The sequence below is a fragment of the Hylobates moloch genome, unplaced genomic scaffold (assembly GCF_009828535.3).
Source record: "Hylobates moloch isolate HMO894 unplaced genomic scaffold, HMol_V3 SCAFFOLD_19, whole genome shotgun sequence".
Classification (NCBI taxonomy): Eukaryota; Metazoa; Chordata; class Mammalia; order Primates; family Hylobatidae; genus Hylobates; species Hylobates moloch.
The window spans coordinates 12758906-12782800 of record NW_026652294.1 but is presented as its reverse complement, the minus strand read 5'-3'; the positions used below and the strand labels follow the sequence as shown (position 1 = coordinate 12782800).

The 23895-nt window shown below is 54.7% G+C and overlaps 2 protein-coding genes across 6 annotated transcripts in view; one reads left to right on the top strand and one right to left on the bottom strand.

The window, feature by feature from the left end:
- The first annotated feature begins 769 nt into the window (after positions 1-769).
- On the top strand, positions 770-6458 carry PLA2G3 (phospholipase A2 group III). The gene is made up of 7 exons (XM_032139264.2): positions 770-1437; positions 2473-2605; positions 2862-2996; positions 3272-3555; positions 4221-4353; positions 4462-4578; positions 5328-6458. The coding sequence occupies exons 1-7, from the start codon at positions 924-926 to the stop codon at positions 5539-5541; spliced, it is 1530 nt and encodes a 509-aa protein (XP_031995155.1). The 5' UTR covers positions 770-923; the 3' UTR covers positions 5542-6458.
- Positions 6459-6567: 109 nt separating this feature from the next.
- INPP5J (inositol polyphosphate-5-phosphatase J) overlaps positions 6568-23895 on the bottom strand; it is a 27135-nt gene continuing 9807 nt past the window's right edge. The window contains exons 1-14 of one of the 5 annotated variants that reach the window (XM_032139970.2): positions 21412-21448; positions 18128-18341; positions 15233-16401; positions 14755-14868; positions 14523-14631; positions 14207-14323; positions 13711-13886; positions 13179-13290; positions 12918-13027; positions 12590-12773; positions 8029-8166; positions 7781-7858; positions 7550-7654; positions 6568-7352 (exon numbers count right to left, since the gene is read on the bottom strand). In XM_032139970.2, the coding sequence (XP_031995861.2) occupies positions 6846-7352; positions 7550-7654; positions 7781-7858; positions 8029-8166; positions 12590-12773; positions 12918-13027; positions 13179-13290; positions 13711-13886; positions 14207-14323; positions 14523-14631; positions 14755-14868; positions 15233-16401; positions 18128-18341; positions 21412-21440 (3162 nt within the window). In that variant the 5' untranslated portion in view covers positions 21441-21448 and the 3' untranslated portion in view covers positions 6568-6845. Of the gene's footprint in view, positions 7353-7549; positions 7655-7780; positions 7859-8028; positions 8167-12589; positions 12774-12917; positions 13028-13178; positions 13291-13710; positions 13887-14206; positions 14324-14522; positions 14632-14754; positions 14869-15232; positions 17781-18127; positions 18342-21411; positions 21449-23895 lie in introns of those variants that run through there. The other 4 variants (XM_058431288.1, XM_032139972.2, XM_032139973.2 and 1 more) reach the window with 4 other exon arrangements.

The following is a 23895-nucleotide window of genomic DNA, read 5'->3' as shown; positions in this document are numbered from 1 at the left end:
TGATGGAGAGATTCCTGTCTCATGAGGCACACATGATGCCTGCTGTGTCCCCCCCAGGTGGCCAGGGATGGAGGTGGCCACAGACATACACCCTGGGCCACTCTCTGCCACTCTGGGGACCATAGTTCCTTCAAATCCAGAGCATCAGCCCTGCCCTATGTGGCTCTCAAGGCCTGTTCCCACTGCGTCTCCCCCAGTTATCAGACCAGGAGGGTTGCTGCAAGGCCAGGCCCATGCTTTGAGTCCTAGGAAGTGGGGAGCCCTGAGACCCTGTCCCTTGAGTATGCCGAGAGCCTTTCTAAGAACCAGGACTTGGCAGGGGAGCACCTCAGGTGGCACTCCCTTTCTCAGAAGCCTTGGGAGCTCCCAGGCTGGTAGCTTCAGAGCCCCAGCCCTGCCCTCACCTCCTTCACTCAGCCCTGGCAGAGGCCCATGGCCCCCTGCCAGCCTGATGGAGGTGGGTGTGGCAGCCACCACTGTGGTAAGGGTGACAAGGGTAGGTTCTAGGGGACCCCCCCCCCAAGCTCCTGAACCCTTTTCCTTCCCTTCAAGGAGATGCGAAAGCCCCAGCCTGGTCCCCATCCCACAGCCTAGGGCTTTGGCTCCCATAGTCCCAATCCAGGCAGGACTGGCAGCAGGTGACTGGATGGCGCTGAGAAGGGCAGGCAGAATGGGGGCGTGGGCCCCGGCAAGTGCACTCCTCAGCCAATCAACATCCTGCCTGGCCGGTGGATTCGGTTACAAGCCCAAGATCACCCCATACTCCAGCCTCTTTCCTCCTCCTCCCGCAGCTCCATTCATTGGTCCCACAGCACCGGGCCTGCTGGGCTCCGCTTCCGTTCCACTGCTCAGCTGCGGCCTCGTGGGGCCACCAAGTGCAGGCGTCCCAGGGGCTTTGTCTGACTGGACTGGGCCAGTGCAGAATGGGGGTTCTGGCAGGGCTGTTTGGGATGCTGGGCTTCCTGGGGGTGGCCCTGGGGGGCTCCCCTGCCCTCCGCTGGTACAGGACCTCCTGCCACTTGACCAAGCCCATCCCTGGCAACCCACTGGGGTCCCTGAGCTTCCTGGCCAAGGATGCTCAGGGACTGGCCCTGATCCATGCCCGCTGGGATGCGCATAGGAGGCTGCAGGCATGTAGCTGGGAGGATGAGCCGGAGCTCACCGCAGCCTACAGTGCCCTCTGTGCTCATGAGACTGCCCAGGGATCCTTCATCCATACCCCCGGACCCGAGCTGCAGAGAGCACTGGCCACTCTTCAGAGTCAGTGGGAGGCATGCCGAGTGCCTGAGGAGAGTCCAGCAGGGGCCAGGAAGAAGCGAGCAGCAGGGCAGAGTGGAGTCCCTGGTGGAGGGCACCAGCGAGAGAAGAGAGGATGGAACATGCCTGGCACACTGTGGTGTGGAGTTGGAGATTCTGCTGGGAACTCCTCAGAGCTGGGTGAGCCATAAGGGGTGTGTGGGCCGGGGGGTCCGATCGGGGAAGCAAGGTTTCTTCAGCCCTAGCCCTTACTCTCCTAGGCTGTGTGTCCTTGGGGGAGTGACTTGACCATGGTGAACCTCAATTTTCTTATCTGTAAAGTGGGGGTAATCGTGAATCTCATCATGGGTTGCTTAAATGAGGTCATGGTTTGGGAAGGTCTTATTCAAACCTGGGAGTCCTCATTAAATACCATCCGAGGGACTGGGCAGGCTCGGGGAGGATCCAGGGTCAACTGAGCCAAAAAGCCATTACCCAGGAGGAGGCTTTGTGGGCATGGGGTGCCCAGTGGAATGGATGCTGAGATGGAAGGCCTGGGTGCAAATCCTAACTCAGCACATACAAGCTGAGCAAGTCACTTCCCCTCTCTGAACCTATTTCCTCACCTGTAAAATGAAGGTGATGCATTCCTTTCAGGGCTGGCTGTGAGCCTGGATGTGGGAAGTGCCAGGCATGTGGGAAATGCTTAGTAAAGAGTGCTATTGCTTAGATGGTAATAAACATAGATGAATTTCTTGCACTTTCAGTACAGATGTCTGTGCGTTTGTGTGCAGGGTTGGGGGAGGACTTGGCACCTGAGTCAGAGCAGGTTGGCATCCTGGCAACACCTCCTTGTGCCAGTGAGAAAGGTTGCACCCTGCCTCTTTGCCATTCCATCATACACACATTCATAATTTTGGAGTTTTATTTGGGGCGTGGGCTTGGGAACTCTGGAGGCAGACTCCAATTCCCCCGAAGAAGACCTTTCCATGTATTTATGGGTGGGCTGCCTGGCATTTAGAGTTACCCAACAGAGGCTGCAGCTTGGCTTCTCTTTTCCAGCTTTGAAACTCTGAGAGTCCCACAGAAGGGAGAATGACTGGTCTGAGGACCCTCATGGCATTTGTGTCAGGGCTGGGGTGAGAACCAGGTCTCTGCCCTCTTGCTACCGGGGGGCATAGCTGGTGCGTGATGCCTAGGACCCTGCTGAGTTGGTGCCCCCTCCCCTCCCTGCAGGGGTCTTCCAGGGACCTGATCTCTGTTGCCGGGAACATGACCACTGCCCACAGAACATCTCACCCTTGCAGTACAACTACGGCATCCGAAACTACCGATTCCACACCATCTCCCACTGTGACTGTGACACCAGGTTGGTGGCAGGCAGTGAGGGCCCAGAGCTCAGGGACAGGGCGGAGTTACCCAGTTCCTGGGTAACTAGACACTGGGATTGTAGAGGATCTTAAAGCTCAGCCAGCTTGGACCCCACAGTGCAGGTAGGAAAGCTGAGGCCAGAAAGAAGGGACGCTTGGACCCCAAACCACCCAGCTGGTAGTGGCACAGTGGGCTGTGGGAGGAACCAGACAGCCCTCCATGCCCCAGGGTCCTGAGTATCTGCTCTGGGGCAGGTTTCAGCAATGCCTGCAGAATCAGCACGACTCCATCTCGGACATCGTGGGCGTGGCCTTCTTCAACGTGCTGGAGATCCCCTGCTTTGTGCTGGAGGAGCAGGAGGCGTGTGTGGCGTGGTACTGGTGGGGCGGGTACGTGGCCACCCCCTCGTGTCCCTTTCCAGACAGAGAGGGAGCCCAGGCTCCAAGCCTGGTGAGGGAGAGCTATCTGTCTGTCTTCCAGGGAATGATGTCCCATCCTGCATGTCCTCTCCTGAGGGCCCGGGATGCAGACCCTCCTTGGGTGTCCCTCACCCAGTGGGATGGGGGATGGGACTGGTAGAGAATTGATCTCCACGGAGATGACCCTGGGGGCTTCTGGAAGGGGGATTCCTAGTCACCAATTTCCACCAACTGCCACCACCCAGCTGTAGGACGTATGGCACAGTGCCCCTCGCTCGCCTTCACCCCAGGACCTTCTACAATGCCTCCTGGAGCTCCCGGGCCACCTCCCCAACTCCCAGCTCCCAGAGCCCAGCCCCTCCCAAGCCTCGACAGAAGCAGCACCTCCGGAAGTGGCCACCACAGCAGAAAGGGTCCAAGCACCCCAGCAAAGCCAACACCACAGCCCTCCAGGACCCTATGGTCTCTACCAGGCTTGATGTGGCCCCCACAGGCCTCCAGGGCCCACAGGGTGGCCTAAAACCTCAGGGTGAGCTCAGAACCTAACCTTGGGGGTTCTTGACATGAGGGGGTGTCCCTGCCTCTGTTTAGAGGAGGCCATGTGTTGCCTCTTTTCCTGCCCGTTTCCTCCTGGGATCTCCCATCCTCTCCCATCAAATCACACTGCAGCACAGGATTTTCACAATCCACGAATTTGACATCAGGCCCCATTGTGCACTCACCACCACTCCTCTTTATCTCAGCCAATGATGTCCCAACACCCAGAGGCCCTCAAGCCTTGGCCCTGCAGACCCTACCCCCAGTCAAAACTCTAGTTCACAAACTTCACTTGGTTCCTCAAAAGCACCAGGCTCTCTCCTACCACGAGGCCTTTGCACATGCTGTTCCTCCTCTCCTCCTCTTCTCTCCCACCCTCAGTTTAGCAGCCTCTGCCTCCTGGAAGCCTTTTTTGACTACCATCAGTACTCTAGGCATCCCCCATGGCAGTACTACTGTGTTTGGCGGCTTGGGGATAGGGAGGCACTCCCACAAGGGTGGCACACTGAGGGCACAAAGACTCTCAGGAGGCATGAGATGGAGGGAATCTGTGTGTGTGACTGAGCACATGTGCTGGTGTTTCTCCTGGATGGCGCAGGCATTGATGGGGCCTCCCTGGTGGACTGGGCTCCCATCAACACCACATCCACCCCTCAGGTGCCCACTGGGTCTGCCGCAGCTTCCGCCACCACCTGGACCAGTGTGAGCACCAGATTGGGCCCCAGGAAATCAAGTTCCAGCTGCTCAACAGCGCCCAAGAGTCCCTCTTCCACTGCAACTGCACGCGCCAGTGAGGCCCCTTTGAACCCTTGCGGGGTGGGCTGCCTGTTGCCAGGCATGGGAAGGGGATCCTGGCTGGCAAGGCCCTGCCCCGGCCTGAGCCTGCCTCTGTTCTCAGTCTGGCACGCTTCCTGAGGCTCCACAGCCCACCCGAGGTTACCAACATGCTTTGGGAGCTGCTGGGCACAACCTGCTTCAAGCTGGCCCCTCCACTGGACTGTGTGGAAGGCAAAGAGTAAGTTATGTCAGAGCCAGGAGGGATGGGGGGCTTTTCTCAAGGGGTGGGTTGCCTATACCCACTTTGGATGCTTGGGCCAAGGGGGTAGGGGAAGGGATCAGGAGACCTCTGAGCTCCCATCCATAGCCTCATCCCTCTACCCCCTGCTGCCCCAGGTCCAGCTCTGCAATTGGCCTCTGTGGGTCGCATCTTGGCTTTGTCATTTGATTCCCACATGATCTTGGCAACTGGTTCACCTTTCCAAGTTTCCATATCTTTGTCTGTAAAATGGTCGTAGGAACCAAGGAAATGGCAGGATGCACATAGGTCATGCCCTGCCTGGCACACAGCAAAATGAGTACTTAACTCACTCCTAATCCACAATCTCATTTGGTCTTAAACTCCTGGACTCAAGCGATCCTCCCACCTCGGCCTCCTAAAGTGCTGGGATTACAGGCATAAGCCACTGTGCTCTGCTTTCATTTGGATTCTGATTCTCAAAGCCAGTCCCTTCTTAACTTTCCCATTTCACAGATGAGGCTGAGGCTTCTGGCTCAGGTTTCCACAGCCAGCTAGTGGCAGAACCCAGGCCTCCAGGTACCAGCCCGGTTTATCACACCCTTTCTCTATGAAACTCACCCCTGTCTGCCTTGCTGGTGACTCTGGCGCCAGCCCTCTCTCTCTCTGGGCCTCAGACCCACTGTCTGCAGAGTAGGGTGGGATCCTTGTCAGCCCTGATCATCTGCCCCACTCTTCTCTCCTTACAGCTGTTCCAGAGACCCTAGGGCCATAAAGGTGTCAGCCCGGCACTTGCGGAGGCTTCAGCAGAGGCGACGCCAGCTCCAGGATAAAGGCACATACGAGAGGCAGCCATGGCCTTCAGAGCCCCTGAGAGGCTCCGTGTCATTCTACAACCAGTGCCTGCAGCTAACCCAGGCAGCCAAGAGGCCCGACGGACAACAGAAATCCTGGAGCCAGTGACCTCAGTTTCAGCTTTCCTGGGCACCAGCCTGGACCTTGCCCATGGCTTTGCCAGGCCTTGGGAATTTCAGCCTCCCCTCCATAGGTTAGACTGAAGCAAGGCAGAGGCTGTTGTGGACAATCAAGAGGCTGAATGGGGGGATCTCAAGGCCCAAATGCTGGACCACATCTCCTGCTGTTCTGGGTGACCTTGAGCTATGTATGACACAACTCTTCTGTGCCTGAATGTGGTGTTCAGGAAGCTCATTCTGATGCCCTGGGCTTTGGCCTTGCCACGGAACTTCACATACAGATGGGGATGGGGAAAGGGTAACTTACTGCAGCAGCCCCAGGCAGTACCAGGAGGAGGTACGTGTATGTCCATGTTGCAAAAAGAATATATGCCTCAAAAACCTGCCTAGGGGAGCCCCAGTGCCTGGGTGCTGTGGCCTGGGGTAGCAGGTGGGAAGTTAGGGATGTCACAGGAATGTCTGTGTCTGAATCCAGGATCGGGGTGGGTGTTGGAGAGGGCTTTCAGCTCCCCTCCTACCAGGGGGGCCCCTTCTTTTAACAGCTGCTGTGCCCTTCCTGGCCCAGCCCTAAAGCTAAATTCAAATCTCCTCCATGCCCTTGTGCAAAGGACCTCCCTCTTGCACTCTAAGCCTTAGTTTCCTCCTCTGAAAAAAAGGGGGTCTCTAACAGGAGCTACCTCATAGGGTTGTTGAGGATTAAGTGAACCAATACATATACAGCGCTTAGCACTTAATAAGTATTCCCTCCCCGCGACACCTAGCTGAACCATGGTTTGGTGTCTGATCTTGAGAGGTTGATATAACCTTTTAAAGGCCTCAGTTTGCTCACCTGTGAAATGGGTCTAAGAATAACACTGATCCCACAGGGTTGCAGTGCAGACTAAAGGAGATGGCATGTGTAATGTATACAGCTGGTGCCTGGTAAATGTCGGTTCTGTCATTCCCTTACCTCTTTAGTCCCTGCCTCTGACTACCCCCATCCCAAGATTACTAACAAGTAGGAAAGAGCCGAGAGTGAGGCTGGAGAATTTAATTCCTAACGGATGACTTCCAGGATTGGGACATCTGCCAGAGCTCCCCCATCATCCCAGATGGGGGCCTGGGCGGGGCTTTGCTGATTGTCACAGTTGAGGTGCCAGGACTGAGTTTTGGGGAACCCCAGTTGTCCACCCCTGGCCAGGACAGAGAGGCAGGTGCAGATACAGCTGGAGGAGCAGCAGGAGAGAGGCAGGTGGGCTTGCAAAAGATTGAGGCAGAATAGTGGTCACCTTGGCCCATCTGCCTACCCCACCCTCAGGGCCCCAGGCCCCCTTCCTCCAGCCTCCAATGGCCCTGGGGACTGGGAGACAGGCTGTTGGGGGCCAGGGCCTCCTGATCAGGTCCCCAGGAGCCACCACCACCAGGGTCTACAGTCTCTAGGCGCAAGGCGGGCAACAGGCCCAGGCTTCCAGGCACAGCTGATGGGAAGGCCCAGGGGCCAGGCAACCCAGAGGGCCCCTCTTCACTACTGCCCCGGCTGCTGCCATTACTGCTCCTGTCAGGAGCCACCCGGGACAGGCGGCGGCTCTGGGGTGAGGGGCTACGGCTGGCACCATGGCGTTCACGGGATGAAGGCCGTAGGGCAAGACCAGGGAACCTGGCCAGTCCCGGGCTGCGGCTGCGGTGTCGCTTGGACTTGCCAGGACTGGGGCTGCGGGACTTGGGTGCAAGGAGCTCCAGCGTGCTGTCATCCTCTCCCTCTGAGCTGGTGCCTGAGCTGTCTGTGCTGCTGCTGGTCAACTCCGAGGAAGGCAGCGAGATCTGGGGGAAATGCTGGTCACTGGGGCGCCCTGCTCCCCAACCCAGCCACCGAGGCCTGACCTCCTGAGGTCTTCCTCTCTTGTTGGCAGATCTTGGGAGGTCAGGTTATTTGTCTGAGCTCAAGAAGCAGAATGTAGGCGCTGTGGCATTTGACAAAGTCTTTAGGCACCCCCAGCCCAGCAGTCTGGCCTACTTACCTGGAAGGGTTCAGTGACGCCAATGAGGATGCTGTGGTTGTGGCTGTAGTAGCCCAGGATGAAGTCTCCATGGCCTTTGGGCAGTGCTTCCTCACTGAATGTTACCTGGTGGGCCCAGGGGTATAAGCCTAAATTGGGGGTCAGGGAGGCCACCTGAGAGCCCCCAAGGTGAGTTCTGAGGTCCCAAAGGCAACAGGGACTTCCCCTGACTCTCCCACTCCTTTTAAGTACCTGGTAGGTATTCCCATCCACATCTTCATGTTTGGCCCAGACATAAGCCACATAGTCCTTGCAATGGCGGAAACCCACCTGGGGGATCAGTGTTGTGGAATCAGTGTTGTGACCCTATAATGACTGATCCCAGCAGTCTCCCAGTGTGGCATCAAGATCTGGACAAGCCAGTGACCCCACCATGCCGTTCAGCTTCTCCTCCAGGCCCCTTTCTTCCCTGAGTCGCTGACCGCCACTGCCCCTCTCACCCGGTACAAGCCGATCCAGTCCCAGGAGCTGCGGGCGAACACTGTTTCCATGCGGTACCTCACCACCGCCTGCTCGGGCCGCACCCACTCATCTGCCACCTCCAGCCGCACCAGTGGCATGTCATCCCTGAAGGCAAACTGTCCAGGCAAGGCAGGGGCAGGGGGCCACATCAGGGGAGATCCTCTAGTATCCCACACACTTAAGGCTCTTCGGTCTTAGCACAAATTGCCTGAGACAAAGGGCCACTTTACAGACTGGGAAACTGAGGCAGAACAGGTCTACTATAAATACCAAGCCCTGTGCTGCCTCCCAGCCCAGGGCTCCTTCTGCCCACAGCCTCCTTAGGGAGTGAGTGAGAACATAGCTTTGAAGCTAGCAGATCCTGGATTTGGCTCTGGTTGTGCCGTTGACAGGCTGGGTGAGTTCCTCAGCCTCTCTGAATGCCAGGGCCCTCATCTGCAAACTCAGAGACTCTTTTTTTTTTTTTCTTTCTTTTTCTGAGATGGAGTCTTGCTCTGTCACCCAGGCTGGAGTGCAGTGGTGCGATCTCGGCTCACTGCAACCTCCGCCTCCCGGGTTCAAGTGATTCTCCTGTCTCAGCCTCCCTAGTAGCTGAGACCACAGGCGCTGCCACCACGCTTGGCTGATTTTTGTATTTTTAGTAGAGGCAGGCTTTCATCATGTTGGCCAGGCTGTTCTTGAACTCCTGACCTCAAATGATCCACCCACCTCAGCCTCCCAAAGTGCTGGGATTATAGGCATGAGCCACCGCGCCCGGCCAAATTCAGAGACTCTTATTTTACTCTTGGAGTTGTTCAGCAGATTCAGTGAGACATCATTTGCAAAGCATCCCATAAATTTCCCAGTATACCAGTAAGTGCTCAATAAATGATTTGTCTCATGCTAGCAAGGAAGACCAATAAAATCCTATGATGCACTGGGTATTTGGGGTAAGCTGAATATTCCTGAGCAGGCAAGAAGAGCTCTGGGTGGGAGGATGGAGACCTCAGTCTACTTCCAGGCTCTACCACTAACTCGCTATGTTACCTCAGGGCAGGCTCTAACCATCCCAAGGTTCAGTTTCTCCAACTGAGTCTAAGTACTAATTGGCTACTAACTATTATCTTGTCATCAGTCCATGAAGGAAAGTTATAACCACGAATATCCTTTCCCCAAGGTCAACCCAGACCCACCAGGGGCGCCACCTGAATGGGTGGAGCTGCTAAGGTGGCAGGCTGCCAGGATATTGACCCCACCTCTGTCCCTCAGGGAAGGGCTGAGTTGTTGCCAATACCAGATCTTTGTCTGATCCCCTGTTTACCTAGTTTCAGGTTTCCCTCCCTCAGCTTCTGAGCCAATCTGTTCCAGAAGTAACTGGCACATTCTTTCCCTGTTCCTGTGTTCCTAACAGCAGGGGCGGGCAAGGGTAGACCTTTGAAAATGCCCTCCAAGGCCTTGCAGCATCAAAACCCCTACTGAGCCCTATTCTGACTGCATTGCCTTGGGTAAGAGACTTAAGTTCTCTGAGCCTCAGTTTCCCTCACCAGTAAAACAGGGAGGAAAACTGGGACATCTCAGGGCCTACTGAGGCATTCAAAAGGATGACATATGTAAAGTGCACTACACGGGCCTGGCATGTAGTAGGTACTCAATGGGAATTTTTTTTTTTTTTTTTTTTTGAGACAGAGTCTCACTCTGTAGCCCAGACTGGAGTGCAGTGGTGCCATCTCGGCTCACTGCAACCTCCGCCTCCCGGGTTCAAGCAATTCCTCTACCTCAGCCTCCCAAGTAGCTAGGACTACAGGTGCACGCCACCACACCCAGGTAATTTTTGTATTTTTAGTAGAGACAGGGTTTCACTATGTTAGCCAGGCTGGTCTCGAACTCCTGACCTAGTGATCCGTCTGCCTCAGCCTCCCAAAGTGCTGGAATTACAGGCGTGAGCCACTGCACCCGGCTGGGAAATGTTTTTAAAGGGACAGAGTTCTGGAGGAGGCGGGAAGGACAGGATGGGGTGTCAAAAGGAGTGATTTTCCAGGTGCGGTCCCTGATTGTGGGTTAAATCTTCATGCCCAACACTTTTGCCAGAGGTCATGGCAGGCCAAGCGTGGGGATATTTCCATTCCCAGCTAAAGATATCGGCCAATGTCCCACTGACTGGCCATGTGACAAAGTTACCAGGAAAAACATTTTCTGGCCTGCTGGGCTCCCTCTTATCAGATCAAGAGACTCGAAGAGCCCAGAGTTGGGTTTCAGGGCTGAAAGGACGGGATCTACCCTGCTCTGCCACTGCAGAGCCTGTGTATGGTTTGGGGCATGTGCCTACCCCATGACGAGCCTCAGATCCCGCCAGAGAAAAAAAGGGAGTTGGACTACATGGTCTCACAGGTCTGGTTCTGAGATTCTAGGATTTCCCGTTTTGATGTCGGCAACCAGGAACCTCAATCCTAAATACAATACTAAATTATAGTAACTACTTAAGAGTTCAGGTTTGTATTTTTTACATCTTTGCTCTCCCTCCCCATCACTACACACTCTCATAATGCTTGGCATATGGTAAGACAGTAAGTACTCAGTAAATAATGAATGAATGAATATGAATGAATGTTACATGGAGTTTGATTTTGCTGGTCTTATTACATATGTGAATTTTTATATCTTTTCTTTGTTATTTTTAAGACACTAGTAGTGAAAACGATGATGTATATGTGAATTTTTTTTTTTTTTTTTTTGAGACAGGGTCTTGCTCTGTTGCCTAGGCTGGAGTGCAGTGGTACGATCACAGCTCACAGCAGCCTAGATCTTCCAAGCTCCAGTGATCTTCCCACCTCAGTCTCATAAATAGCTGTGAATACAGGTGTGCGCCACCTAGCTAAATTTTATTTTTATTTTTATTTTTTCCCTGAGACACAGTCTTGCTCATGTCACCCAGGCTGGAGTGCAGTGGGACGATACTGGCTCACTGCAACCTCTGCCTCCCAGGTTCAAGTGATTCTTGTGCCTCAGCCCCCCAAGCAACTGGGATTACAGGCATGCACCACCGCGCTAGGCTAATTTTTGTATTTTTAGTAGAGATGGGTTTCGCCATGTTGGCCAGGCTGGTCTCAAACTCCAGGCCTCATGTGATCCGCCCACATCAGCCTCCCAAAGTGCTGGGATTACAGGCCTGAGCCACTGCGCCCGGCCTTTTTTTGATTTTTTTTAGATGATGTCTCACTGTGTTGCCCAGGCCGGTCTTAAACTGCTGAGCTCAAGCGATCCTTCCACCTCAGCCTCTCAAAGTGTTGAGATTACAGGTGTGAACCACTGCGCCAGCCTATAAATGAATTTTAAGATAAATTGCTCTAAACCTTTCTCAGAAGACAGGAGTTAGAGATTAGTAGAAAAGGCACGGGCTCTAAGGCTGGATGTGGTGGCTCACACCTTGTAATCCCAGCACTTTGGGAGGCCGAGGTGGGCAGATCACCTCAGGTCAGGAGTTCAAGACCAGCCTGGCCAACATGGCCAAACCCCATCTCTACTAAATACAAAAATTAGCCAGGCATGGTGGCGGGCACCTGTAATCCCAGTTACTCAGGAGGCTGAGGCAGGAGGATCACTTGAACCCAGGAGGTAGAGGTTGCAGTGAGCCCAGACCACACCACTGCACTCCAGCCTGGGCGACAGAGTGAGACTGCATTAAAAAAAAAAAATAGGGCGCCAGTTGCAGTGGCTCATGCCTGTAATCGTAGCACTTTGGGAGGCTAAGGTGGGTGGATCACTTGAGGTCAGGAGTTCAAGACCAGCCTGGCAAACATGGTGAAACCCTGTCTCTACTAAAATACAAAAATTAGCTGGGCATGGTGGCGGGTACCTGTAATCCCAGCTACTTGGGAGGCTGAGACAGGAGAATCACTTGGACCCAGGAGATGGTGGTTGCAGTGAGCTGAGATCGTGCCACTGCACTCCAGCCTGGGGTGGCTGAGCAAGACTCCGTCTCAAAAAAAAAAAAAGGTTGGCCGGGCACGGTAGCTCACACCTGCAATCCCAGCACTTTGGGAGGCCGAGGTGGGTGGATCAGGAGGTCAGGAGTTCAAGACCAGCCTGGCCAACATGGTGAAACCCTGTCTCCACTAAAAATACAAAAATTAGCCTGGTGTGGCAGGTGATGTAATCCCAGCTACTTGGGAGGCTGAGGCAGGAGAATTACTTGAACCCGGGAGGCGGAGCTTGCAGTGAGCTAAGATCACGCCACTGCACTCTAGCCTGGGCGACAGAGCAAGACTCTGTCTCAAAAAAAAAAAAAAAAAAAAGAAAAGAAAAGGCACGGGCTCTGAAACCAGACTCACTTGGGTTCAAATCCTAACTGTTCCTCTTACTAGCTGTGTGACCCTGGGCAGGTGATGCCATGTGTCTGAGCCTCAGCTTCCTCATCTGAAAATGTAGATCACAACCCCATTTCCACTCTGTTATAACAAATGGATGCTGCTGAGGGCAGGTACAAGGGGTAATGGTGAGGGGCAGTGGTATGCTGTGTTGGGCCTGGGGATTTTATGCAGGGAGGATGAGGCCAGAACCCACCTGCAGGAGGAACTGGGCAGCCACAGGCTTGTGGTCGCTGACTGTGTATTCCATGTGGCTGCGATAGCTGTGCTGCGTCACCTGGAGTCGGTGGCTCTTCCGTCCTGAGGGGCTGGGACCCCCACCTGGAGCCTTGACCTTCCATAGGATACGGTCTGTCCAAGCTGGCTTCCGTTTCTTGGCACTGCAGTGAGCAGGGGTACCCCAAGTTTCAGGGTCTGGGGATCAAGATGCAACCCTCCATCTTGCCTCCTGCCCCTCTTCCCAAAGTCTCCCTGTTCGAGAAGACCTCAGCCCACTTCCCCATCCCTCCTCGGACTGAGCTCACCTGGTATCGTATTTGTTGGTACCCACATCAAACTTGAAGGTGGGAGCGAAGTTGAGGGGCCCCTCCTGAAAGCCCTTCAGAATGGGCCAGGTGTTCTTGGCCATGTTGAGCTGTGGGGGGTCCAGGAGAGCAGACTGGACAACAGCTTGGGCTCTGCTGTGCCCAGGGAGGGGGTGGGGCAGGTGAGGACAGGGACCATAGCCTAAGGTACAGGTGTGTCCTGGGACATGCTCTGTGTGCTTCTGGGGACAAGGACCCCACCTGGTCCTTCTCCCAGAGCTGATGGAGCTGGTCACTGTCGATGGCAAACTTGACAAAGTGCAGGTCATAGCTCTCAATGCGGAAGTTCAGGTCCCCGAACCAGAACACGAGGCTGTTTGGGGTGGGGGATGGGAGAGATGTGGGGGGCGGTGGGGGGTGTCAACAGGTCCATGGGGGATAAGGGCTCAGCCCAGGTCCTTCCAGGCCCCATCCAACCCGAGGGGATGTAGTGAGTGGGTGAGTGGTGCCAGAGCCTCCAGTCTACCAAAGGGCAGAGGAAGAGCAGGGGGACCCGTCTACAGGAAATTGGGTTCTGACCTTCAGCAAGGCCGGGCCCCTCAGTAAAGCTCTACCCTACAGGCTCCGCCCCTCCCCATCCAACTGTTCTCTGCTTTCGTGTTCCTACAACTAGTTTGGGCGGGCACTAACCCCCATACGCCCTGCCTCTCTCTATAAGCCCCACCCAAGCTGGTACAAAAACCCCCATCACTAGCCCCACCCAAGCTCTATTTGGCCCCACCCCAGCCCATACTCATGATCCAGGATGCCCTGTGCGCCCGGCCCTTGGAACTGCTGGAGGCTGAGGATGGTCTGGAAGTTGTCCTTGCGCTGCTCTGCCTTGTCCATATGCGCAGGCAAGTGGCAGTTCAGGAAGCAGAGCATGTGCCCGAAGGCCGCCAGGCGCACGCTCACGCCACCCTTGTTACCCTAGGGAGGCAGGGTCGGGTGGCTCATGGGCGGGGCTTAGGCCAGGAGGTGAGGCACTGGGAGCGGGGGTTAGAGAGGAGATGTGGGTGGAAGGTGGGTGGGTCCTATGGAAATGAGGAACAACGCTAGGACACAGTGGGGAGAGAAAAGGGCGGGGGTATAGAGGAATAGGATTGGGTATTGGGCAGTGCATGGGGAGGGGTAGGCCGCAGGGTAAAGGGTGGAGGATGGGAAGGGGACCTTGCTGTGCATGGGGCGGGGGAACTAATCTAAGGCCCCCTTCATGTCCCATCCCTTTCTGGGCCCGTTCACAGGCTCACCCAGTAGCCGCCCAGGCCAGTGCGCGTGCAGTCGGTCTGCACGTCTCGCAGGAAGGGCAAGTGGTAGTACTTGGCAAACAGCAGCAGGATGACACCCTGCATCCTCACCGAACTCACCTGCGGCAGGAGGCCACGCAGCTGGGGGACAGAACACAACTCCCCCGCCCTCACGCCCACCTTCAGGTCTGCTCCTCCACCCACCCATGTCACAGACCCAGCCACAGAGGCCCAGCGGGCCCCACAGTGAGCCAGGGTACAGCTGGAGCCAGGAATTCAGCAGGGTCTCTGGCCGTCCAGGGGGTGAGGGGTGCGTTACCAGCACAAAGTTGAAGGGCCCCAGCGCATCCATGAACAGCTCACTCCACTGGTCCGTGAAGAGGACGTCCTTGAGTCGCTTGTTGAGCATAGAGTTCACTTCCTGCAACCTGGAGGGGTGGGGGCGGGGTGGCCATGGGATTGGAGAGGGGCCCTGGAAGCCCCTGCCATGGGTGGAGGGCCCAGAAGGCCCGAGAGGCTCACGAGGGGGTCCACATGCCCTGCCACCTCACCCTATGGCGATCATGTCTGCACCGTCGCTGTCGTCACCACCGCCCAGGTGGAGGAGGGATGTGACATCGTCTGGGGGCATGGCAGTGCCCACGTTCCACGTGACCACAGTGATCCTGCGGGCAGGGGCATATGAGGGTGTAGTCCTGGCACCACTCCCTCACCCTCAAGCTTCCTTTCACAGGACTCCCTGGGGAACTAAATGGAGGCAGGTGTGGGCCAAAGCCCTAAGAAGGACCCATAGGAGGCCCCGCATCCTGTCCCCCTGCCACACTCTCCCTGGGAGATCAACTGAGAGGCAGCAAGTTCCTTAGGAGGGGATGCTATCTTCTGAGGGTCACAGAGTGGGCCCAGCAACCCCCTCCCCAAAGACTCTTCCTCAGAGACAGAAGCTGAGGTAGAGCACGCCATCCACCCTGGAAGAATGGCTAACCTCAGAGCTAAGCCCCAGCCACCTTTCTTGGGAGAGGGCCCCCTCACCGGAAGCCGGGGTCGCTCTTGCAGGTAGGCTGAGCTGACCAAGGGGAGGATGACAGGGTGGATGTAGAAGAGGAGGTGGTGACTGGGGCTGGGGCTTCTTGGGCCTGAAGGTTGGGGCTCAGGCACCTGCCAGGCCCTGTATTCTGGGTGCCAAGCCTTGGGAGGGCCATGTCAGGGGCTGGGGGAACACAGGGAGAGCGATTGGGGGAGCGGCTTGGGGAACGGCTGGGTGATCGGGGTGGCTTGGGCAGAGGTGGGGGCACAGTCTGGCCTGAGGGGGCCCCAGGCCAGAAGGTGGGGGACAGAAGTCCAGGGGAGTGGGTGCCAGGCTCTGAAGGACCCTGGCCCACATCCAAGGGCAAGGTCTGGGGTGGCCGTGGCAAAACAGGATCCTCAGGGCTGCTGTGGAGGGCCTCAGGCCGGGCTCGGAAGGAGGGAGAGAGCCAAGGGTCTGGGGAGGTTTGGATGGAGGGTGGGGAGCCTGTAGGACCAGATGTCTGAGCTGGAGGCTGGAGATGCCCCTCAGAAGCAGGGAGAGGTCTAGGGGCTGGGGCATCCCTCTTTCTAGCTGGTGTCTGTCCCACAGAGGCAGAGCCTGATGCCGTGGATGCTGGAGCCGGGGCCTGTTCCTGAGATGGAGACAGAACTGGACTGGGCACTGGGGAAGGGGTGGAGGGGAGTTCTGGGGGCTGCTCCTCAGAAGCCAGTGCCAGGCTCAGGCCAGAGGCTGCCAGTGTTGGCTTGGGTCCCACGGAGGCAGGTGGCTCCTGCTTCTGGTCTCTGGAGGTTGGGGCTAGATTGGGCCCCAGGGTGGCTGGGGGAGATCTTGGCCCTGCTGAGGCAGACATCAGCAGCTGCCCCAGGGATGTCGGAGCCAGAACTGAGCCTGTGGTCGCTGGGGGAGGCTTTGGTCCAGCTGAGGCAGACATCACCAGCTGGCCCACAGATGTTGGGGCCAGGCTGGAGCTGCGGTGGGCAGAAGCTGTTTTCTGCCCTCCAGGGGTACACAGTGGAGCCAGGATTGGTCGGGGAGATGCCAGAGCCAGCCTCGGTCGTTCCGAGGAAGATGACATAGCTGCCCGTGGCCCTACAGGTGCCAGAGCCAACCTTGGTTCCGAGGGTCCTAGGGCTGCGTTCTTCTTTGCTGGGAGCTGAAAACTTGAGTCCACCTTGTGGAGGACAAGTCAAAGATTCAGAGTGACCCTAACCAGGGCACTGGGCCCCAACGTCCATATAGACCCTGGCAGATTTCATCTAGCTAAGAAAGGCACATCTTTCCAAGGAAGTTCTTCCTACTATCTCACCTCAATCTATTCTGCTGCAGGTCAACTTCTGTCTTGGAGGAGATAGGACACAAAACCCTAACCCCTCCTTTAAGTCTGAAACCTCTTTCACAGATGGGGAAACTAAGACCCTGACTCAAATGAGGCAGAGTGTGAACCTGAACCTGAGGACTTGCCTTGCCTTCCTGGCTGGAACCCACACCCTGCCCATTCTGGGCAGCTTCCCTGGGCAACCCTCCCACTGCAGTCCCTGAAGCTCCCCCAGCCACGGCTACTGACCTGACATCCCAGGTCTGGGCACACTGGGGGCAGCCTGTTTCTTTTCATTTTCTATTGTCAAGATACAGACCTATGGGTGCAGCCTGTTAAATACCTCTCCCTTCCTTCATAATGCCCAGAAACCCTCAGTTCCCCACCACCCCGTAAACATCCAAATCCCTTGGTTACAGCCCTCTCTGTTCTCTTACCCATTCCCAGAGCTCCACTCAGGAGCAAGAGCTGGGAGCTGAGACCGGCTGTGTAGATTCAAAGCCCAGCTCTGTGTGACCTTAGGCAAGTACCTCTCTGCCCAGGGCCTCAGTTTCTCTGTCTGTAAAATGAAGGGATGGCGTCTAGGGTCCCTGGCCACATTATATTCTGGGGAATCTTTGTCTCACATTGTCTGCATTTATGAGCCCAACATTTGCTAGAATTCCAGCTAGCCCCGTGGAATAGTCCATCCTCACCAAGTGTGAATCTAGCATTCAGAGCAAGTCCAGGATTCTAAGTTGATCCTGGTGTCACATCTCTCTGTGCCCAGGTTGTGCCCTCTTACATCCTCCACTTTCTCTCCGACCTGAAAGGACAGGCAAGCAGGTATCCCTTTTATGTCCGGCAGGTGGGAGGGGCGGGGAGTCGTGGAGTCCTGTAGGGACCTATCCTCCTTCTCCATCTATTCTCTCTGATGTCTCCTGTCTCCAGAAGACAGGATAAAGTGTCCTTTGCCAAGGAGGGCAGAAGAAGTTCTATGCTTGCCCCAGGATGGCCCTAGGTAGGGTAACAGGGCCTATGGAGGCCCTGCCTCCGGAGACGCAGTTCTTTCTCTGTCCCGTATCCTTCTTGGTTCAGAGTACCTAAAACTCCACCTCCACCTCCCTTCTCAAACTCAGTTCTTTGAGGCAGCATTTTAGGCACCCTCCTTGGCTCCAAGTGTCACACTGTGTGCCGGCTTCCCCCCAACTATCACACCGCCTCCAGTACTAACAACTTAGCCATCCCAGATGTCACAGTTTTAGTCTTCAGCAACAAGCTCTCTCATTTTGCATTGGCTCAGAGAGGAAAAGCAACTTGCCCAAGGTCACACAGCAAAGCTGGAGCACAGCTGGGTCCTCTGATACCCAGTCCAGGACTCTCCCAAGGGCTCCTGGAGATGGCTAACTTCATCTGTCTCCAGGCATCCTGTCACTGCCCCTCAGCCCCCGGGGTGCTCTCTTCACCTAGCCCCTGCTCGCTGAGCAGAGGAAAGTACCAGCCCCTCAGTCAGGAGCACCAGGGTGCCTGCAGTGTATGTGGTGGGGGGGTGTGTGGAACCAGGGATCAGGAAAGGGGGGTCACTGGGTCTCAGGGGTCTTACCTTGGAGGGTGCCCCAGTTTGGGCAACACCCTGGGGCATGGGCAGGGATCCCAGGCCAGCCCGGGTCCCTGGCCTCCTGCTGCCCCTGCTGCTCTGGCCCTCCATGTCTGCAGCCCCGGGCAGCCTGGACTCCCTCGGCTCCGGCTCCAGCTCTGCCCCTGCTCCAGCTCTGCTGCTCCCGGGAACCAGTGATGTCATCAGCCATTTCAACCTGCTGAGAATTTAAAGGCACAGGCTCCCACTTCCCAGCCTGGAAGAGGCCGGAGCAAGGTGGCTACCCCCTGGGAATCCTTCAAACTGGCTGCTGAGGCTGGAACAGCCATGGAGTGGGGAGGGGAGAGTGTACCCATCTGTTTGGCCCAGGTCCCAACTGGCAGAAGGAAGGCAGCTGTCTGTCTACCTCCACCTTTCTGCCGTAGGCCTGGCCAGCCCTTTGCTCCAGGGAGGGGCATTAACACACCTGCCTTAAGTTAGGACAGGTGGTTCAGAGGTCTGCACCCTCTCCAGGGCCTCAGAGACAACTGAGTTCTTGCCCTGATCCCGTGACCTTCCTGACTCCCTGCCAGCTCAGAGCTTGCCCTGGCCCCCACCCTTGCCCCATTTTCAGGTCTTGGTGCCACCCTCCCCACTCCTACTGCCAGTCCCAGGCTTTATCCTTCCCAACCCAGGACCAGACACTCAGGCTCCAGCCACTGCAGTCTTTTCCCATCTCAGGCCTCAGCACCAGCCCCTCCTCTTCTGCAGACACCTAGCTGCTCTCAGATGTCCCCACAGCCAGGCCTAACCCAGCCCGGCTTCTGTCAGTTTTCCTCTCTCCAGTATTCACTGGGTGTGGTTTGGGAGGGGGACTTGCTCAAGGTCACCTGGTGAACTGAGAAGGTCTCCTGTGTTTCAGTGAGAAAACTTAGTGACCCAAGACTAGCACAAGCCCTTTGGGCTATCTTGGGGAAGGGAACTTGGGTGGAGAAGGGCCCAGCAGTGGGGTAACAGACTGACGAGAGTTAAAAATAGGCCTGAGAACTGCTACAGCCAGGACCCAGCCCAGGGCATGGTCCCCAACGGGCCTACGGGAGTTTGTTGAATGAATAAATGAATTAGAAGAGTGAATGGGTGATGAGGGTCAGATTGGGCCGGGATGGCTGTGGGATCTCTGTTTCTGATGTCTTAGAGAGGAGTGATCCCACCCACTTTAGGCAGAAAATGTTCAGAGTTCTGTGTGCAGAGCTCCCTGTTAACCAACATGGAGCATCTGCATGGGCCTGTGCAGTCTCCTACATGAAGGCAGATGCCTCACTTTCCTCTCCTGAAGGCACTTCCTACCTCTGCTTGGCTGTCTGTAGGTCTAGTCTGTATTTTCAGGCCAGCAGGGGCAGAGACTCAGGCCACATTAGGGTATTGGGGTAGAAAGGTCTTTGGACAGTGATAGTGGAGATGGCGACAGTGGTGACGGGGAAGGCAGTTGTCGTGATGGATGTGATGATGTATGTAATTGTGATGATGGAAGTAGGGGGCTAGCAGTGGTGGTGGTGAAGGTGGTGGAGGTGATGGTGATGGCAAAGGTAGAGGTGATGATGGTACCAATACTGATGACGGTGTTGTGTTAATGAAACAGGTAGTGTTGGAGTTGGAGGTAGCAGTCAGGGAGGATGTGAGAGTAGATCTGGTGGTGATGCTCAGGTTACCAGAAAAAGGAAGATTCGAACTCTTCCTGTCTTATCCTCTGACTCCTGTTTTACAAATAAGAAAACGGGAGCCCTGGGGCCGGGGGAGTACTGGCAAAGTGCCAGTAATCCCAGCACTTTGGGAGGCTGAGGTGGGCAGATCACCTGAGGTCAGGAGTTTGAGACCAGCCTGGTCAACATGGTGAAACTCCATCTCCACTAAAAATATAAAAATGAGCCGGGTGTGGTGGTACATGCCTGTAGTCCCAGAGACTTGGGAGACTGAGGCAGGAGAATTGTTTGAACCTGGGAGGTGGAGGTGGAGGTTGCAACGAGCCGAGATCGCACACACCACTGCACTCCAGCCTGGGTGACAGAGCAAGGCCCTGTCTCAAAAAAAAAAAAAAAAGAAAAGAAGAAAAAAGAAAAAGAAAATGGGAGCCCCCAAGACTACCCAGCTTCTGATGCAATCCTGGAGGGAATGATGGGCAGATCCCGGCCTCTGGGACCAGTCCTAGGGCTCAGCCATCTAGGGCTGGGACAGGAGCATCAGTGCCCTTTGGAACCCAGGCAAATGTCATGCAAATGTGTCTGCAGAGGGCTCCTCTACCTCAGGAGGGCAACCCAGGATTTCCCACCACCCACTCCCTGAGCTCAGACCCTGCAGGGGACTTTGTTTCTAGCCCTCCTGCTGACTTACTTGAGGAGGTCACTCTGATTCCCAATTTGTGTAAGGGATATTAAAACAGCAGACACCTCCTAAGTTTGCTGGTGAAGATTCAACAGGATAATATACATGAAATGTTTAGCATAGAGCCTGGCACAGCAAGCTCTCCATAAAGGTGGCTGCTCTGTATTTATCATAATCATCATCACCACCATCGACTTCAGCCTGCCCATGTAGTGGATGCTGAAACTGAGGCTGAGAGTGGTTACTCTCCTGCGAGGACAAGGAAGGGGCTCTGAGACCCAAGCCTGGCCTTGTCAGGAGAAGGGGGTGGGGGGCGGACCCCAGCTGAAAAGGGAGTGAGTTGGAGCTATATTTGAGCTCCTGGTGTGATGACTAAGGAGGTTGATAACAGGCTCTGGGGCTCAGGGCGGCAGGCTGGGGGCAGCTGTCGGGGAGAACCGCCCCCCTGTCTCTGGAGGCCCTTTCTGGCTCCCTCCTTGCCCTCACTCTTGGTTGGGGAGGGGGGTGGGCATACTGAGGCAGGGGCCAGGGCTCATCCAGCTCACTCCTGGAAACTCAGTGCTGTCCTTCAGGCTGTGTGGGTCAGGGATAGGAAGGCAGGATGCTAGCGATAGATGGAGTATCCCAGTTACTCTCCATAGTAACCCTGTGAGGTTGGTAATGAGGCCCCCATTGGACAGAGGAAGAAACCGAGGCCCTGGGATTACACAGCCAGTAGAGAGAGGACAGAGCATGGAGCTCCTGAAAAGGCAGTGGATAATTCTCCCCTACAGAGGAGCTGACTGTTGAACCCCTACTTTGAAGGAGAGTACGTGTTGCCAAATCGAAGAAGAGAAACGCCCTGGCTGGAAAGCAGAGAGAACAGCAGGTACAAAGCATGGATGGGGAAGGAAGGTTCTGGCTGTAAAAGGATGAGAAATTTGGACATGTACCCTCCGGCCCTTTGGTTCAGAGTAAACATGCCATGAGCAGGGAAGGGAGAGAAGTCTTGTTCCTGTCTTTTTCCTCCTCTTCTTCCTCGGTTCACTTTCCAGGGGCACCTGAGGATGGCAACAGTACCGAGGGTCTGTCCTCCTTCCTTTCTCTCCCTGGTCACCCTGACCCAGGCCCACCATGAGGGAGGTCATGCTGTGGCTACCATCTGCGAAGGTGTAGAGGGTGATACAGGATATTGTGGGAATGTGAAAGGGGGGGGTTATCCGGGAGGGCTTCCCTGAGGAGGAAGTATACAGGGCACAAAAGAGCATTTCTTCTCCCAAGGCTTCACTCCAGGGTTTCTTGTTGGTAACAAGCTTCCCATGTTATGTCCCCAGCACTTCATTCTCACCCTCTGAGGCAGATGTCATCCTCACTCCCCATTCTGCCACTCAGGAAATGGGCTGGAGGAGGAGGAGTGACTTTCCCAAGGTCACACAGCTGGGGCTGAGCTCAGGCCTCCCTCCTCCTTCTCTTCGGCTCCCCCTCCTCCCAGGCAGCCCAGCACCCGCTGTCAGCTGCTCTGAAGTGAGTGGCTATTTTTATTCTGGTGCGAGGGGATCTCAAGCAGCAGAGCCATGTAGGTTAGAGGCTCTAGGACACCCGGCCTCAGCAGTCCAGGGGAAACTTCCTGCAGCCACCAGACCCTGCTAAGCTTGCCAGGGGGCTCTCATTTCTTGTGTACTGACCTGCTGTGGGCTCCCATGCCTCCGGAAACTTCTTTATTGGAGCTCAGAACAGAGCATAGAGCCAGATTAAGCCCTGGTCATGGTCCTGATCCTCCAACTTGAACCCTACTCTTGCTGTTGACTGAGCCTCTACTCCAGCTCTTGACTGAGCTCTGACATCACCTTAGAATGAACCCTGACTCTAGTCACATACTGTTCTAAGCCTGAATTAGGCTGATCTCAACTTGACACCTTAGTTCTGGGCCCAGATCAAGCCCTTATCCTTCTCTAAGACTGAGCCTTAGTCACAGACTGAATTCTAGCCCCAGCCCAGACTAACCTTTTAGACTGACTCTGGCAGAAGAGTCAGACTAACCTTTTAACCCTGACTCTGGCAGAAGACTGAGCCCTAATCTTGGTCAAAGAGTGAGTCATAAGCCCAATCATTGACTGAACTCTGACCACAGACTGAATTCTGACCCCGGATCATGCAATTCTGGTCACACACAGCCCTAAACGGAAGACTGTGGCCTGAATCTGGTCACAGACTGAGCCCTGAACTTAGTCATCAACAGAGACATGACCCTGGTCACAGACTGAGCCTGGCTCCCGGTCACAGACTAAAGACTAAGCCCAATCATGGACTGAGCCCTGAATCTAGCCCTAGGCTATAGACTACTCAACTAAGGGCTGACCTAGACCCTGTCTGAGCCTGACCCTGTCACAGACTAATCCCCAACCTCAGCCCCACCTGAGGAAGACTGCTGGCCTAAATTACATGCTGCCACATAAGAGGCATGGATTACAGGCAGAGATCTGTCTTGGGAGATCTTGGGCTTCTCATGCTGCTGATGCCACAGTGTTCCTTCCTGGTACTATTATGGTCACAGTCTCCACCACTGGTTCCACTGGCTGGTTGGTCAACCCTCAGCAGCCCAAGCTGTGGCCTTTAGGGGCCACAGCATCCAGGCTAATGCAATGAGAGTGGTTTGGTGGCATCTGTCCAGCAAATAACCAGGGCCCATGGGGTATTGGGGTTTGGCTCTGTCAGCAGAAAGAACGACGACTCCGTGGGGCTTCTGGCTTCAGTTACTCTGAGGCCCTTGCTGGGGTAAGGGTTGGAGTAGAAGGAAATAGTAAGATATGTCCCATTATTTTTGTAAACAAAGATTACTGTTTGTGTTTAGGTAATCCATGCCCATTATATAAAACACAGAAGGAAAACATTTACCTATAATTTCATCCACCAAGAAATAATCGTTCTGACTTATTGGTTTGTTTCCTTATAGATATTTTTTTTGGTGGGGGGGGGTCTAGGCATATATATTTATATATACATGTTGTATATAATATGCATATATATTATATACATGTATATTTACATGTATATAATATATATATATATCTAGGCATATGTATTTATATATATATTTATCTAGGCATATATATATCTAGGCATATATATTTATATATACATGTTGTATATAATATGCATATATATTATATACATGTATATTTACATGTATATAATATATATATATATCTAGGCATATGTATTTATATATATATTTATCTAGGCATATATATATCTAGGCATATATATTTATATATACATGTTGTATATAATATGCATATATATTATATACATGTATATTTACATGTATATAATATATATATATATCTAGGCATATGTATTTATATATATATTTATCTAGGCATATATATATCTAGGCATATATATTTATATATACATGTTGTATATAATATGCATAT

What these genes read in the sequence shown, in the direction of transcription:
- PLA2G3 (XM_032139264.2), top strand. Translation starts at nt 924, where the DNA reads ATGGGGGTTCTGGCAGGGCTGTTTGGGATGCTGGGCTTCCTGGGGGTG. An exon ending in GCGTGGTACTGGTGGGGCGG is followed by an intron (nt 2,997 to 3,271) that starts GTACGTGGCCAC and finishes GCCACCACCCAG; the next exon opens with CTGTAGGACGTATGGCACAG. An exon ending in GACTGTGTGGAAGGCAAAGA is followed by an intron (nt 4,579 to 5,327) that starts GTAAGTTATGTC and finishes CTCTCCTTACAG; the next exon opens with CTGTTCCAGAGACCCTAGGG.